General features: G+C 33.0%; 1 protein-coding gene across 2 annotated transcripts in view; it reads right to left on the reverse strand.

The window, feature by feature from the left end:
* The window catches only part of STAG1 (stromal antigen 1), a 434712-nt gene that overhangs the window by 39658 nt on the left and 381251 nt on the right, over positions 1-13803 (reverse strand). For both annotated transcript variants that reach the window (XM_032333876.1, XM_032333865.1), the window contains one exon: positions 10781-10861. In XM_032333876.1, coding sequence (XP_032189767.1) covers positions 10781-10861 — 81 coding nt within the window. The remainder of the gene's footprint in view (positions 1-10780; positions 10862-13803) is intronic.

The raw sequence follows: 13803 nt of genomic DNA on the forward strand, positions 1-13803 counted from the left end.
AAAATGATGCTAGGAGGTATTAATGATCCTTTATGTCCTTAAATTTCTCAGTCAGTGTGCAAAGAAGCAGTCTAGGGAACCAGCTATCTTTGGAGTTGAGGCAAAGTATTCCTTTAAGGGTCAATCATAAAGCAGATAAAAAATGACAACTTGCCAATTCATTTGAAGAGCTGTAAACTGAACATTGCAACTAAGTAAGCAACCTACTGATGACTAATCAGAACTATTTTAAGAAGAAACTGGAAACAGGAAGTAATCAAGAAAATAGAAGCTAAAGGCCTTTAGCAGTAAAGTTTGGATTAGATTTGGATGCAACTTAAATATTATTTGAGTGTTCAAGAAAGTTAGTTTTATTGTAGTCAATTAGATTCCATTAAAAGAAATATAAATACCAAAAGATTTAGGTTAAGTGGACAGAGATACTATATATTTTAACTAATCTTACATGATAAATCCCTTTAAACAGCCCGGAACAGAATTTAGGTTCTCGTGGATTTCAGAATACAGTACTTTTATTCACTCTACAATTTCCCACTTCATTTTGTGGGCATCTTACTATATTTCATTTGATTTAAATAGCTGGAATCATGATTCCCAAGACTGTGACTGTGCTCAAGTTAAGGGAGGCAGCCATTATTGGGATTCAGGGTAGTAAATACCTTCAGAAATTTTCCGGATGTTAAATAAAAATTTTAAAAGAGGTTCGGGGTTTGCAAGTTTAAAACTCCAGTATTGGGGCGCCTGGGTGGCTCAGTGGGTTAAGCCGCTGCCTTCGGCTCAGGTCATGATCTCAGGGTGCTGGGATCGAGTCCCGCATCGGGCTCTCTGCTCAGTGGGGAGCCTGCTTCCCTCTGTCTCTCTCTGCCTGCCTCTCCATCTACTTGCAATTTCTCTCTGTCAAATAAATAAATATATAAAATTAAAAAAAAAATAAATAAAACTCCAGTATTAAGGTAAGTTTCATTGAGTGGGCTTTATTCTTAATGTCCTTTGAAAAACAGTTAACAGATGATACTCAAAATGATAAAAAGAAAATGAAATATAAAAACATTTTAAACAGGGCCAATAACAAGAGCTTAGTTAAAACCACTAAAAGTTGGTACATTTACCTGAACTCCTTTAAAATATAAACCATTGGCTATTTTAAAATCTGAGAAAACTTGTTACATTCTGTATATTCTGGAATGAAAACCTCTCCTGCTGTAATAGCTGTAGTAATTATGAAAAAATTAAATATGCTTAATGTACATTGAATAAAAAGGAACATTTTTATATGTAGCTTTTTTCTGGGCTAGAATTCAATTAAAATAAAGTTAACATTTGCTGGCACTTACTGTGTACCAAGCACTACTCTAAGTTTTTTGTCAATTAACTAATCCTCATAATCGTGATGGGTACTGATATTATTATCACTCTTCCATTTTTACATACAAAGAAATAGGCACAGAGATGTTAAATGCAGCCCCAAAGACCAAAGCAGTTTGCCTCTAGTCTGTGCTCTTAACTATTTTGCTATAATGACTCTTTTCTACAAAGTGAGAAAATTAATATGTTGAGGAAACAGACATTATGGAGATAAGAAATTTGAAACTCAAATTACTCAAATATATATATAAATAATATAAAATATAATATTATTAAATATAGATCAATATATTATATTATATAAACATAATATATAATATTAAAGTATAATGTTATTATATAATGATATAAATAATATATATATAAAATTTTGTGTATATTATATATATATTGTTATATATATAAACAAAAAAGCTAGTTAATCCACTGGACAGAAGCCAAGAACAAGTATGCTGATTATCCAGAGTGCAATTTTAAGAAATTAGAATGTTTTGGGAGAACCTCTACAACTCTAAATACTTATTTTACTTACAAATCCCCTTTCTAGCCACAGTACCTAAATTGTAGAGGTGAGAACTAAAGACACAGACTGAAAAAAAAGAGTAATTTACTGTTCTCTCTTAGGCAAGTACAAGCTATATATGAACTAACTATATGGTACTTCTTTTCAAATGCTTTTTCCTAAACGAAACCAGTGTTTTCTCTTCTTTTCAGAAAGCAGCTTGGCATCATGAACACTTTTCCCAGGTAGCTGTGGAAAGGAATTTCAATGGGTCAGGTGGTTAAGATTTTCCCAAGATTTAAGTTATAATATCTTGGGGCTAGATTCTTTTGTATCCATTTTGGAAGTTGTTTCACTAGATTGGCCAAAGTTTTTTGGTTTTTCTGTTTTTGTTTTTCTTTCTGGTAGATCTACTGAAACCAAGAATTTCAAGGAATTAAGATGTTTTACAACTGGATGGCAAAATCTCACAATGAAAAACCCTGAATAAGGCTGGCATAAAGATTGTGAATTTATCATATAAGCCACACAGAAGTTTTCTCAAAAGGCACAAAGGCTCAAAGCTGACTTACTCTAACAACTTGAGAAGAAAAACAGATCTTAATTGTAAACTGCCCCTTAAGAACCAAGAATCTCAATATGACTATAATCAATGAAGAAAGGTCAGCGTTTAGTTCCTATACACACACACACAAATATGTATCTAGTGTAGGTCTGAGATACAGCATGGCAGATTTTGTGCTCTATCTGTATTTTGGAGTGATGAGGTACGTCAAGTTAGTCATAACAGTCACTATTTTCCCCCTGTACCGCTGACTTCTCCTTTAACTTCATCTTTGTACATTTTTATTATGTATCACAGTATTATGTGTCTAGAGAAAGACCAAAATTTAGCTGTCCTTTTATCTACAACTATGAAATACCATTAACATAATCACAGCCGGAGACTGAAGCCATAGAAAAACTATTAGTTCAACATTATCTGACAAATACACATTTTAAGAATGGGGAGGAAAAGAACAGAAAAGTTGTAAAATAAGGACCAAGACTAGGTCAAAGGTGTCAGAATATGAAAATAAAGCCTGTGTTGAATTAGTAATCAATTTTCATGATAAAGAAAGGGCACAAAACTAGTTACCCAGAATAGAGAAATAGAATTACTGACAAAGTCTGGTAACAAGAGCAGGCGGCTACCTTGTGAGGCCAGGGATTAGCAAACTTTTTGTGTCAAAAGTCAGACAGTAATATTTTAGGCTTCATGGGCCATACAGTCTCTGTCCCAACTACTTTGTCACTGTATAAAAGAGCCCTAGATAGTACATAAATGAATGAGCATGGCTGTTTCATTAATACTTTATTATAAAAACAAAGGTCAGGCCAAATTTGGCTCATGGGCTATACTGGGCTCTACAGCTCTTTGGAGCATAAGCTGTGTTATTTTACCTGTTTTCAGCACTGTTACTAACATGTAATGGGGCTCATTACATTATTTTTCAGCCCAACTAAGTCACTGTCCACATTAAATATAAAAACAAATGGAACTAAATTCATTTACTTGGGACACATCAGTGAGCAAAAGACGTAGTAAAAAGCATCACCACTGTGATGGGGTAAACCCTATGTAGTACCTTTAATATTGCTTTTTTGTATGAATTGCTGCTACTAGCTTCTCTTTTGGGGGTGGGGAGAGGGTGTGCCACTTTTGTGAATACACATTAAAATAAGTACTGAATATTTAAACCCCAAATGTAATACCTAGTTTTCAGTGTTGTTGCTTTGAGTTTGAATCCCCACCTGCTGACTCATGCCTTTGCCTCAGACTAAATCTACTTATGATCCAGGAACCCTTAAGCTGCCCACTATAGTTCCAAAACATCTGACTTATTTCCTACAGTGTACAAAGATGAAGGAAGCTAGAGGAGTCATCAGAGGGGCAGGGGAAAAGTAATGCGTGTTAGACCAAACTCAGAGACCTGAATTCCCGAACTATTCCAAGATACAGATGGAGAACAAAAATCTACCAGGCTCTTTCTCAAACCTACACTAGCTACTGAGCATGTTTACATACTCCCACAGCCTTAGATAACAATTCATTTAGTATCAAATTCTTGGTTTGGAAAGGGAAGATTAGGAAAGCACAAACTAGGACTGCAGTTTAATGCTATCAAACCAACAGTTGTGGCCTGCTAAAACATTTCCTTCAATTCAATCTTCTTCAAAACCTTATCTAACAGTAAATATCACATATACATTAGGAAACTGAAGTTCTTCCAAAGAAGTAGTAACTTGCTTATCTTTGCCATTCATGGTAAAAAACGGCAACAAAATCTGAACTTAGATTTAACTCTAAAGATCATGCTCCAACACAAAAAATGTTGGAAATACACTCTATTTATTAGCAAGGAGCTTCTTATATTTATAAATTGGATCTGTAAGAAGATTTCATTTAACAAATAGCTAGTGATTTTTAGAACAGCTGCTGGAAAACATTTTTTAAACAAAAAACCTACTTTAGGAAGGAAAAAAGCATTATGATATCAGAGAATATTAAGTACAATATGGACCACCCATTTCCTATTTAAATAAATGGACAAGAAAGTAAACTTTTATCATTAATTATGGTGAGGCAAGTCTCCAATTTCTGTACTAGAAAGTGGGAAGTGTTATGTTTGTTTAAATACTCTTACTGTTGCTTTAGACCTCTGATAAGCTCAGTTTAAACACACTCTTAAATTATAATAATTGTTCATTAGAATAGATTTTCTCAGTCCTGGCTTATTTTTTATATCATAAAGTATTAAATATGTTAAGGAGTTTCAGTGAGTCCTTTAAAGACCACTATCCCTGGGTAAGTAAAAACAACATCCGAATAGGCTAGTAAAGCTGAAGAAGCCATATTCTGTCGTTCCCAACCAGAGAGCAATTTAAAAAATTGGAATCCTAGGAAAAGAGTTGCAAACAACATGCAATTCTTTTTTTTTTTTTTAAAGATTTTATTTATTTATTTGACACAGAGAGAGAGAGAGAGATCACAAGTAGGCAGAGCAAGAGGGGGAAATAGGCTCCCTGCTGAGCAGAGAGACCAATGTGAGTGCCTGATGTGGGGCTTGATGCCAGGATCAAGACCTGAGTTGAAGGCAGAGGCTTAACCCACTGAGCCACCCAGGCGCCCCACAACATGCAATTCTTAATGACTCATGACTTCGAAGTTCTTTTCTAAATTGAACATATTTAACTTTTGGTTTTCAGAGGTTTTTAGAATGTTAGAATTAGATAAAATTTTGGAGAAGCTTAGAATTTGGTATAAACAGCTACCTACTTCAGGTTTTTGTTTTTTTTTTTAAGGAACATTCTGAGGCCTGAACAAGAAATGGATTTAAACAAGACCTGGCTCTGTCTCCCCTAACTTTCCTAGACCAACCAATCAGGCACTTGAGATAGGACATAGTATTAATAGAAACACAACTATCAAAGAATGACTCTGAAGTCATGAACAATCAAAAGGAAAGGCTTTAATTTGACTACATAGTTACTCAGGATAGAATTCTCAGGAAATAAAAGGTAGGGGGAAACATTCAAGAAAAGATAAAGTAAAATCGTTATACACTACTAAAATTGTGTTCCTAGAGGACAGCTATTATTTCCTGCTCTTGGCACTACTCCCTTCCCCTACAAAGCAGTTAAATCTGCAGATGGAGAGGTACTATCTGTATTTTGTTACTACAGTAATTTGGGGCAAGGTCCCAAGTGAGCTATCTCTCTTATTCATTGTTATTCTAAAGGATTGGGGAGGGAAAAGAAACAGGTGTAGAAAGCAGCCTGTAGACTTTTACACATTTGAGTCTATTTCTAGTACACTTCTAAAAATGTACATTTTTATGAAGAATAGTAAGGTTATGCATATCTCTTCACTGGGCTTGGCCACCATCAGTCCCATCTTCACCGTAACTCTTCCTTTCCTCAGTCTTTTTGTAAGTAAACAAGTTGGAATTTTCAGAGGAGACCCTTTAGTCAAGACGGTAATGGAGGAATAAATTTTGCAGCTAAATACCTCAATAATAATTGAGGTATTTGTATGAGGTACTTGTATGAATTGCACCCAAGGGATGTTGATTTTAACTTAGAAGACTAGGAATAGGGCCAGGGTCCAGAAGGCAGAGATGTTTGCCCCAGGTCCTCCCTATTGCTATCTACAGTAGGAACATGCAGGGTAAGGCAGAGAGCTACAAATTTAAGAGAGTAGGACAGCTCCTCCCAGGAGGAAAAAAAATATTGAGGATAAATTCTAGCTCCCCAGGCCATAAACGGCAATAGGGGCATTATATTAGCCCTAACTCTTATTTACCTGGCTCTTTAAATGTCTTTGTATATGTCCAGAAGGAGCTGAAGGAAGAGGATGTTTTCTGTTAGAGAAGAGAAACTGAAGGCTGCTTCTACAGGACCAGCACTAGGGGGCACCGGAGCAAAGTATACTGAGCATGACCTGTGTGACTGCCAAAGAGCTTCAACTCTGGAAATTAGGGGGAACAGAGGAAATACCCATTGGTAAAACCCAATGCACTTCCAATTCAAATAAAGATCTAATCCTGTTCTTGATATAGTCTTTTCATATATTTCATTTTATGAAAGTTTTCATTGTTGTGTTAAATTATAACTTGAATTTAAACCAAATATAACTACCATTCATAACTTTCTGAATGACAGTGTTCATGACAACAGAGAAGAAAAATAAATTTTAGAAAGTACTCTCTAAAAGCAATTTGGCAATATATATCAAGCCTCAAAAATATGTACCATCTTTGACCCAGCAGTTCCATTGCTAAGAATATAAAATGAGATGAAACAATGTAACACAGAACAAGCTTTTGCACCCAAATGCCCATCATGGCATTAATTTTATTTATTAACATGTTTAAACAACCTAAATATCCAAGAGATAAGAGTGGTAAAAGAAATTATGGTATATTTATACAATGGACTATCATGCATACATTAAAAATACTATCTACAAACAGGTCTTAGTAACTGAAGGACATGTTGATTGAAGATGAGACACAAAATTTTGTAAACTGTAAATATATTGTGATGAGACTGAAGTGAGTTAGAAAAAGTACTGCAAGAAAATACACCAGAATGTTAACAGTGGTTAATCCACAGGTGGTAAGATTCAGAAATTTTATTTATATATTTTTTATAATGAAGAAGTCCTCAAGTAAGAGAGCCTGAATTTATGAAAACCAATCTATTTATATTTTACACCCAAAACTAATAAGTATAATTTATTAATTAAAAATGTAAGTGACCTCCTCACAGATTTAAATGAATTTCTATAAATATAATAGTAGAGAAAAACAGTGGTTAGCTGTCTAATTCCTCACTAGCAAAATGGTTCATTTCATATTAACATATTAATTGCTCAACAACAAAAATAAAAAATAATTCATGTAAGAACACTTTCAAGTTGTCTCTAAATGCTGAACATTACTCATGTTAAATATATAGACCCCAGGAGGCTACTATATTAAATTTAATTTTCAGAAAATAAAAGGAAAAAAAGGATAGAATGTATTACCAAAGTACTCTATATACTTCAACTGTAACTCACTGGCATTACAAACTGGTATTTAAGAAATCACAGTAACTTCTCATTAAATGTATCCCATTGGGGATACCGAATGATGAAAAAAACCTGGCTTGTGATATAACTTACATAATTTGTCAGTATACAACTGATTAACAGACATTGTTAGCTTGTATTCAGCAAGGAGTCAACCAATATGCCTTTAGGAATTTTGTTTAAAAACAACAACAAAACTCTCTAGAACTGTGTTAAAAACTCTCTAGAACTAGCTGTATTAAAAGCTTAACAATGGAAGAATTCAAAAAGTGTTAACAGAAAAACTAAATTGAGATTCAAAAGACTAGCGTTCTTAAGTTTCAGATCTTAATCATATTCCAATGTTTCTAAGTATCAGATTCCTTTTCTGTACAATGGGATTATCATAACACCCACTTTATAGAATTATGAGGAAGCTTTAATTAAGTTAAAGCATTTAATTAAAGTGATTTACAAAATGTAAAATATTAACAAGGTAATATTAACAACAATGTCCCCTTCTAGGCCTTATCTAAAACAAACAGGTCTCATCAAATCACTCCCAAATTTCCTTATAGCTTCAATATCACATTTATAAACAACAGAATAATACTGCTACAGCAAATAAGATACAGGACACACTAGGCTTTTTTCTAATGTTCATCCAAGCTCAACAACTCTGAGTTATGTGTGATAAGTCAAAACCTAAGAGCAGGATGGGAGAATCAAGTTATTTTTGAACTTTTTGTGATGAAATTATTATCACTGTTAGATATCATCATCAACAAAAACACCCCCTCAGACAGAATCAAAAGGTATAAAGCAAAAATGAATTTCTCTCCTTCTTATGCTTGTTCCCGAAGAATTTCTTTCCCAGAGTTAACCTACTGTTAAGATTCTCATGTATCTATCCACATACATGCAGTTATAGCAGTTATTAACCTTAGCAGATTGAAGAATTTTAGAGGAAGAAATGATTGGTCCAATACAACTTTCAATTTTAGAAATAAGTAAGTGGGTATTTTAATTGTTATTAATATCTGGAATATATTTCACAATAGATAAAATGATTTGACATACCTTATCTGCTTTAAAATTATTCAAGTGAATTGCCTTAAGGTTATTTATACAAAAAGCTAATGATGTGGCTGGATCTACAGTTAGGAAGTTTATATCTTATCAGGGGGGATAGCAATAATACAGATTAAATTCATACAAAGCTTATGTATATAGATCTTAAATTTTCAAAGATATCCTGTATCACGTAAGGGATCAGAAAGTTTGGCAATTACTGATCTAGTAATTATTATACAGAGAGTCATTAAAATAAATGTTTTAAAAGGAGAAACCTTAGCAATGAGAGATTAATTTTTTTAAAGTTTGCTGGAGTCTTACAGATTCATGCTTTTCAAGATTATCACTTAGAGAACCACTTTTCAATGACAGCACATGATATTATTGAACATACTTTGGTTAAAAAAAATTACCAACAACTTCAAAATGAGAAGTAATAATTTGAGAGACACTTTAGTAAGAAAAATTTCACGTATGATATAAATGCACACAAAACTTTATACAAACAACTGAGTAAGAGGGCACTTAAAAGATGCTGCATTTTCTGGCATAAAGAAAATCAGTGTTAACCACAAAAGCTGCACTGCACTGCCAGTGTGGCAAGGACAACTATGAAATCTGTATTATGAGAAATGATAAAAAAATGAAGGGATCTTTTATTAGAAGAATGAGTCAGACCAAAATTAAACAGAAAGCTAAGAAATTTCGAAGTAATTCTACTATAAGAGGGCTAAAAATATAGAAAATATTCAAAGAAGTGGATTCAAGAATAGAGATTCTCACTCCAATTAGGAATATAATTGCAAAGAACAAAATTAAAATTAAATTTAATAGAGGAATTAACCATTAATTATGCTAATTTGGGGGCATGTATATATTCCAAATTTAATAAATGCAAGAATCAATATTCAGCCAAAAAACAAACAGCTCAGATAATCTAAATGATCTCAGAAAAAAAAAAAAAAAACGAATAGCAAAATCAACCAAATGAAAAAATCAAAATAAAAGTAATTATGTGTAATATATAAACTCTTGCTATCAAACTTTAACTTCTATATATTCAATATCCTTTAATTTTACCATATTAAGGAACATTTCAAAAACGCAAAATTGTAATAAACTTTAAAGTGACTTGAATTACTAATAAAAGGTGAACTTTGATTTTTGCGTTTCAAGACTAAAACTGTCAATAGAATATAAAAACCAGGAGGCTAACCAATACATTACTGTTGCTCTAACTGAAAATAAAAACCGCAAATACTTTCTAAAGGCAGAGAAATCCTCAAATTATTAATCAGCAAAGAAAGAATGCTCCATATCATGCTCTTGGTTCTATACTGTATTAACCTTTACTGGTTAAACAGCCTCTGTTTTGTTAAGATGAGGATACGTAAACATCGTGAGATACCATCAATACAGAGTATTTTAAATCAAAATCTACTTGCTTTTTAAATTTTTTAATGGACCACTGAAGTAGTATGAATTTAGAGTGGAAACCTACATGAAAGCCTGCTCATGGTTATAAACTTCTACGAAAGATTTTCTCTCCTTTATTCAAAGACAAATTTTAAGACAGGCTATTTCCCTTATATTCCTCCATAAATGGAGCTGTTGTAGGATTATTTCTAATTTATCCTTGTGCTGGAAGTAGATCTTTAGTATCCCAACTTAGAGATATGCTACCTACAAGATATTCCACCCCTGAAAGGCCTTGGAAGATATCCTCAAGGATAGTAGGCTTTGGGCTCCACTTCACTCTCTTGGATCCTAGTTTCATTTAATCTTTGATTTGTATTTTCCTTTTTGTTTCGAATGGTCATGGATAGATTAAAATTTTAAAAAATTATCTAACAATTTGTTTTTAACGAGAGTGTTATTCAGTTTGGGCCCCAAGGCGTCATAATTCCCCAAGAGCTACACAGCATTACCTTCAATGTTATTCTCTTTTTAATAGCATGTCATCTGCTAGAGATCCTGTGACTTCTACTACAGTTATTTCTTTAAGACTTTTAACTTTTTCTCTATACAACTCTATATCTATTGCTTGAAGAACTGGCTATTTTTCAGAGAGGTAAAATATATTATTCACAGGATAAAGCAAGAGTTGATAACAATAATTACTATATATTTCATTAAATTATCATTTATTAAAATAACTGGTAACAATAAATTGTTAAATACTGATTTAAGCAAGATTATTTATTTTAGTCATAACTCTTCTGCCTTCAGAAACTCTTACTTACTTTGGAAGGAGAACCATCAGTAATTTTCACCAACTGCCAAAGAATCGAGTAATGGGAACACTGCAGTGCCTGTACGACTATCTGTATCAAATAAAAAAATTCAAACAAATGAGACATAATTTATGTTTGCATAGTATTAAGAGAACAATGTTTATCATAGTTTTTTCTTATAATATGGTTTCAAGTCCAAATTTTTGTAGAATAAGAATGTGTATAATACTTGGTTTAAAAAAAGATAAAGCAACCTATCAGTCTAGAGAATTAAGATATAATGTATATTGATAAATATGGACCCAAATAACACTGTGCTTTAAATCTCTGCATAAAAATGTTAAAATATTTTGCTTATATTTTTAAAGGGAAATTAAAACCACACTGAGATATCACCTTACACCAGTTAGAATGGCCAAAATTAACAAGACAGGAAACAACATGTGTTGGAGGGGATGTGGAGAAAGGGGAACCCTCTTCCACTGTTGGTGGGAATGCAGGTTGGTGCAACCTCTTTGGAGAACAGTGTGGAGATTCCTCAAGAAATTAAAAATAGAATTTCCCTATGACCCTGCAATTGCACTCTTGGGTATCTACCCCAAAGATACAGATGTAGTGAAAAGAAGGGCCATCTGTATCCCAATGTTTATAGCAGCAAAGGTCATGGTCGCCAAACTGTGGAATGAACCAAGATGCCCTTCAACGGACGACTGGATAAGGAAGATGTGGTCCATATACACTATGGAGTATTATGCCTCCATCAGAAAGGATGAATACCCAAATTTTGTAGCAACATGGACGGGACTGGAAGAGATTATGCTGAGTGAAATAAGTCAAGCAGAGAGAGTCAATTATCATATGGTTTCACTTATTTGTGGAGCATAACAAATAGCATGGAGGACATGGGGTGTTAGAGAGGAGAAGGGAGTTGGGGGAAATTGGAAGGGGAGGTGAATCATGAGAGACTATGGACTCTGAAAAACAATCTGAGGGGTTTGAAGTGGCGGGGGAGTGGGAGGTTGGGGTACCAGGTGGCGGGTATTATAGAGGGCATGGATTGCATGGAGCACTGGGTGTGGTGAAAAAATAATGAATACTGTTATGCAGAAAATAAATAAATTTAATTTAAAAAAAAATAAAGGGAGATTGAAGAAATCATTTTTATCCAGATTTTATAATTAAATGATTATTATTTTAAAGCACTTTTACTATGAAATGGAACATTTATACAGAAATGTGCATAAGACATTTGATAAATTAATATAAAGAAAAATACCTTTGTAACCACCACATCCAAATCAAGAAAGAGAACATTGCTAGCACTTCTCCCAATAAAGTGTCTTTTTTTCCCTCTAATGGTAACAGTAATTTTAACTTATCAGTCAGTCACTATATTTTAACTACCTAAGTATGCATTTCTAAATACTGAATTTATTACACCTGGTTGCGAACATTACATAAATGGATCATGCAATATGAATTACTTTGAATATGACTTCTTTAAACATTTATAGTTAAGATTTATATATACTATGGCATGTAGCTGTAGTTCATTATTTTTCAGTCTTGAACTATATTTAGAATATCCTCTTTATTCATTCTGTTGTTCATTAGCTTTTATAATGTTTCTGGTTTTAGGCTGTTATGAAAAATGCTGCCACAAACTTTCTTATATATGTCTCCTGGTGTCCATGCATGCATTTGTCTAGCTCAGAGGTTCTTGAAGTTTTGTTTTCAGGACCTCTCTCTTAAAAATTACTAAAAAATTACTCTCAAAAAACCCAAATTGTTTATTTAACAGATTTATATTAGAAATTAAAATAAATATTTCAAATATGTATTAATTCATTTAAAAATTAAAATAATTGTATAATAAAGAATTTATATTTTTGAAAAAGAACTAAATCTTCTCAAATGGAAAACATTTAATGGGAAGAATGATAGTTTTACATGTTTATAAATCTCTTTACTGTCTGACTTAATAAAAAACAGGTTTCAAATGTGCCTCTGCATTTTATTAAAATATGCTGTTTTGATTGAAGTATATGAAGAAATCCAGTGTCACTGATTAGCTGGAAAAGGAAGGTATATTTTAACAGTCTTTGCAGGTAAATGTGGATATTCTTTAACACTACACCAATAATACAATGTACATTTGTGAGAGAATGAGAATTAAAAAAGCAAGTAACATCTTCCTCTTCTTATGAAAATAGTCTGACTTTATAGATGTGCCCTGGAAAACACCAGGGCTCTCCAAACTATATTCTGAGGGTCACTGCTCTAGGAACAGAATTGCTGGATTACACAGTACGTATATGTTTAACTTTATGGATTTATTACTTATTTATTTATTAAAGATTTTACTTATTCACCTGAGAGACAAGAGACAGAAAGAGAGAGAGAAAGCACGAGCAGGGGGAAGAGGGAGAGGAAGAAGCAAACTGCCTGATGAGGCAGGAGCGTAATGTGGTGCTCAAGCCCAGGATCCAGACATCATGACTTAAGCCGAAAGCAGATTATTAACCATCTGAGGCACTCAGGCATCCCCAAGAGCACTATTTTAATGTAGTATTAACTTACATTAACTTATATTTCTCTCTTACTAATGGAGACGGGCAGGTTTTCATTTTTTATTGGCACTAAATTCTTGTTTTGTGAAAATCTGTCCCTATTTTTCAGAGACAAGTAAAATAACAGAATTCAGGAAAATAAAACTGATTAAGAATCATAACTACAGGAGAATTTCATTTTGGATGAGGCCTTTACTACCTTTTTGTTTCAATACATGTCTTTATTGTAATAAAGCATATCTAACAATATATTCCATTATTATCTTCCCCACTCGATAAAAAACTGTAAGAATAAATATACACAGACAATAAATCAAAAGAGAAATCAGTAAATAGAATACTGAAGGAAGTAGTTAGAATTTTAGCTGATTTTACTTCAAAAATTTTAGGTTTCACATCACGTAAGCAAATATATCTCCAATGCCCCTATTCCGCACTAAAAATAAATCATCAGAATTAGAA

This window comes from Mustela erminea, chromosome 1, assembly GCF_009829155.1.
Source record: "Mustela erminea isolate mMusErm1 chromosome 1, mMusErm1.Pri, whole genome shotgun sequence".
In the NCBI taxonomy this organism is placed as follows: domain Eukaryota; kingdom Metazoa; phylum Chordata; class Mammalia; order Carnivora; family Mustelidae; genus Mustela; species Mustela erminea.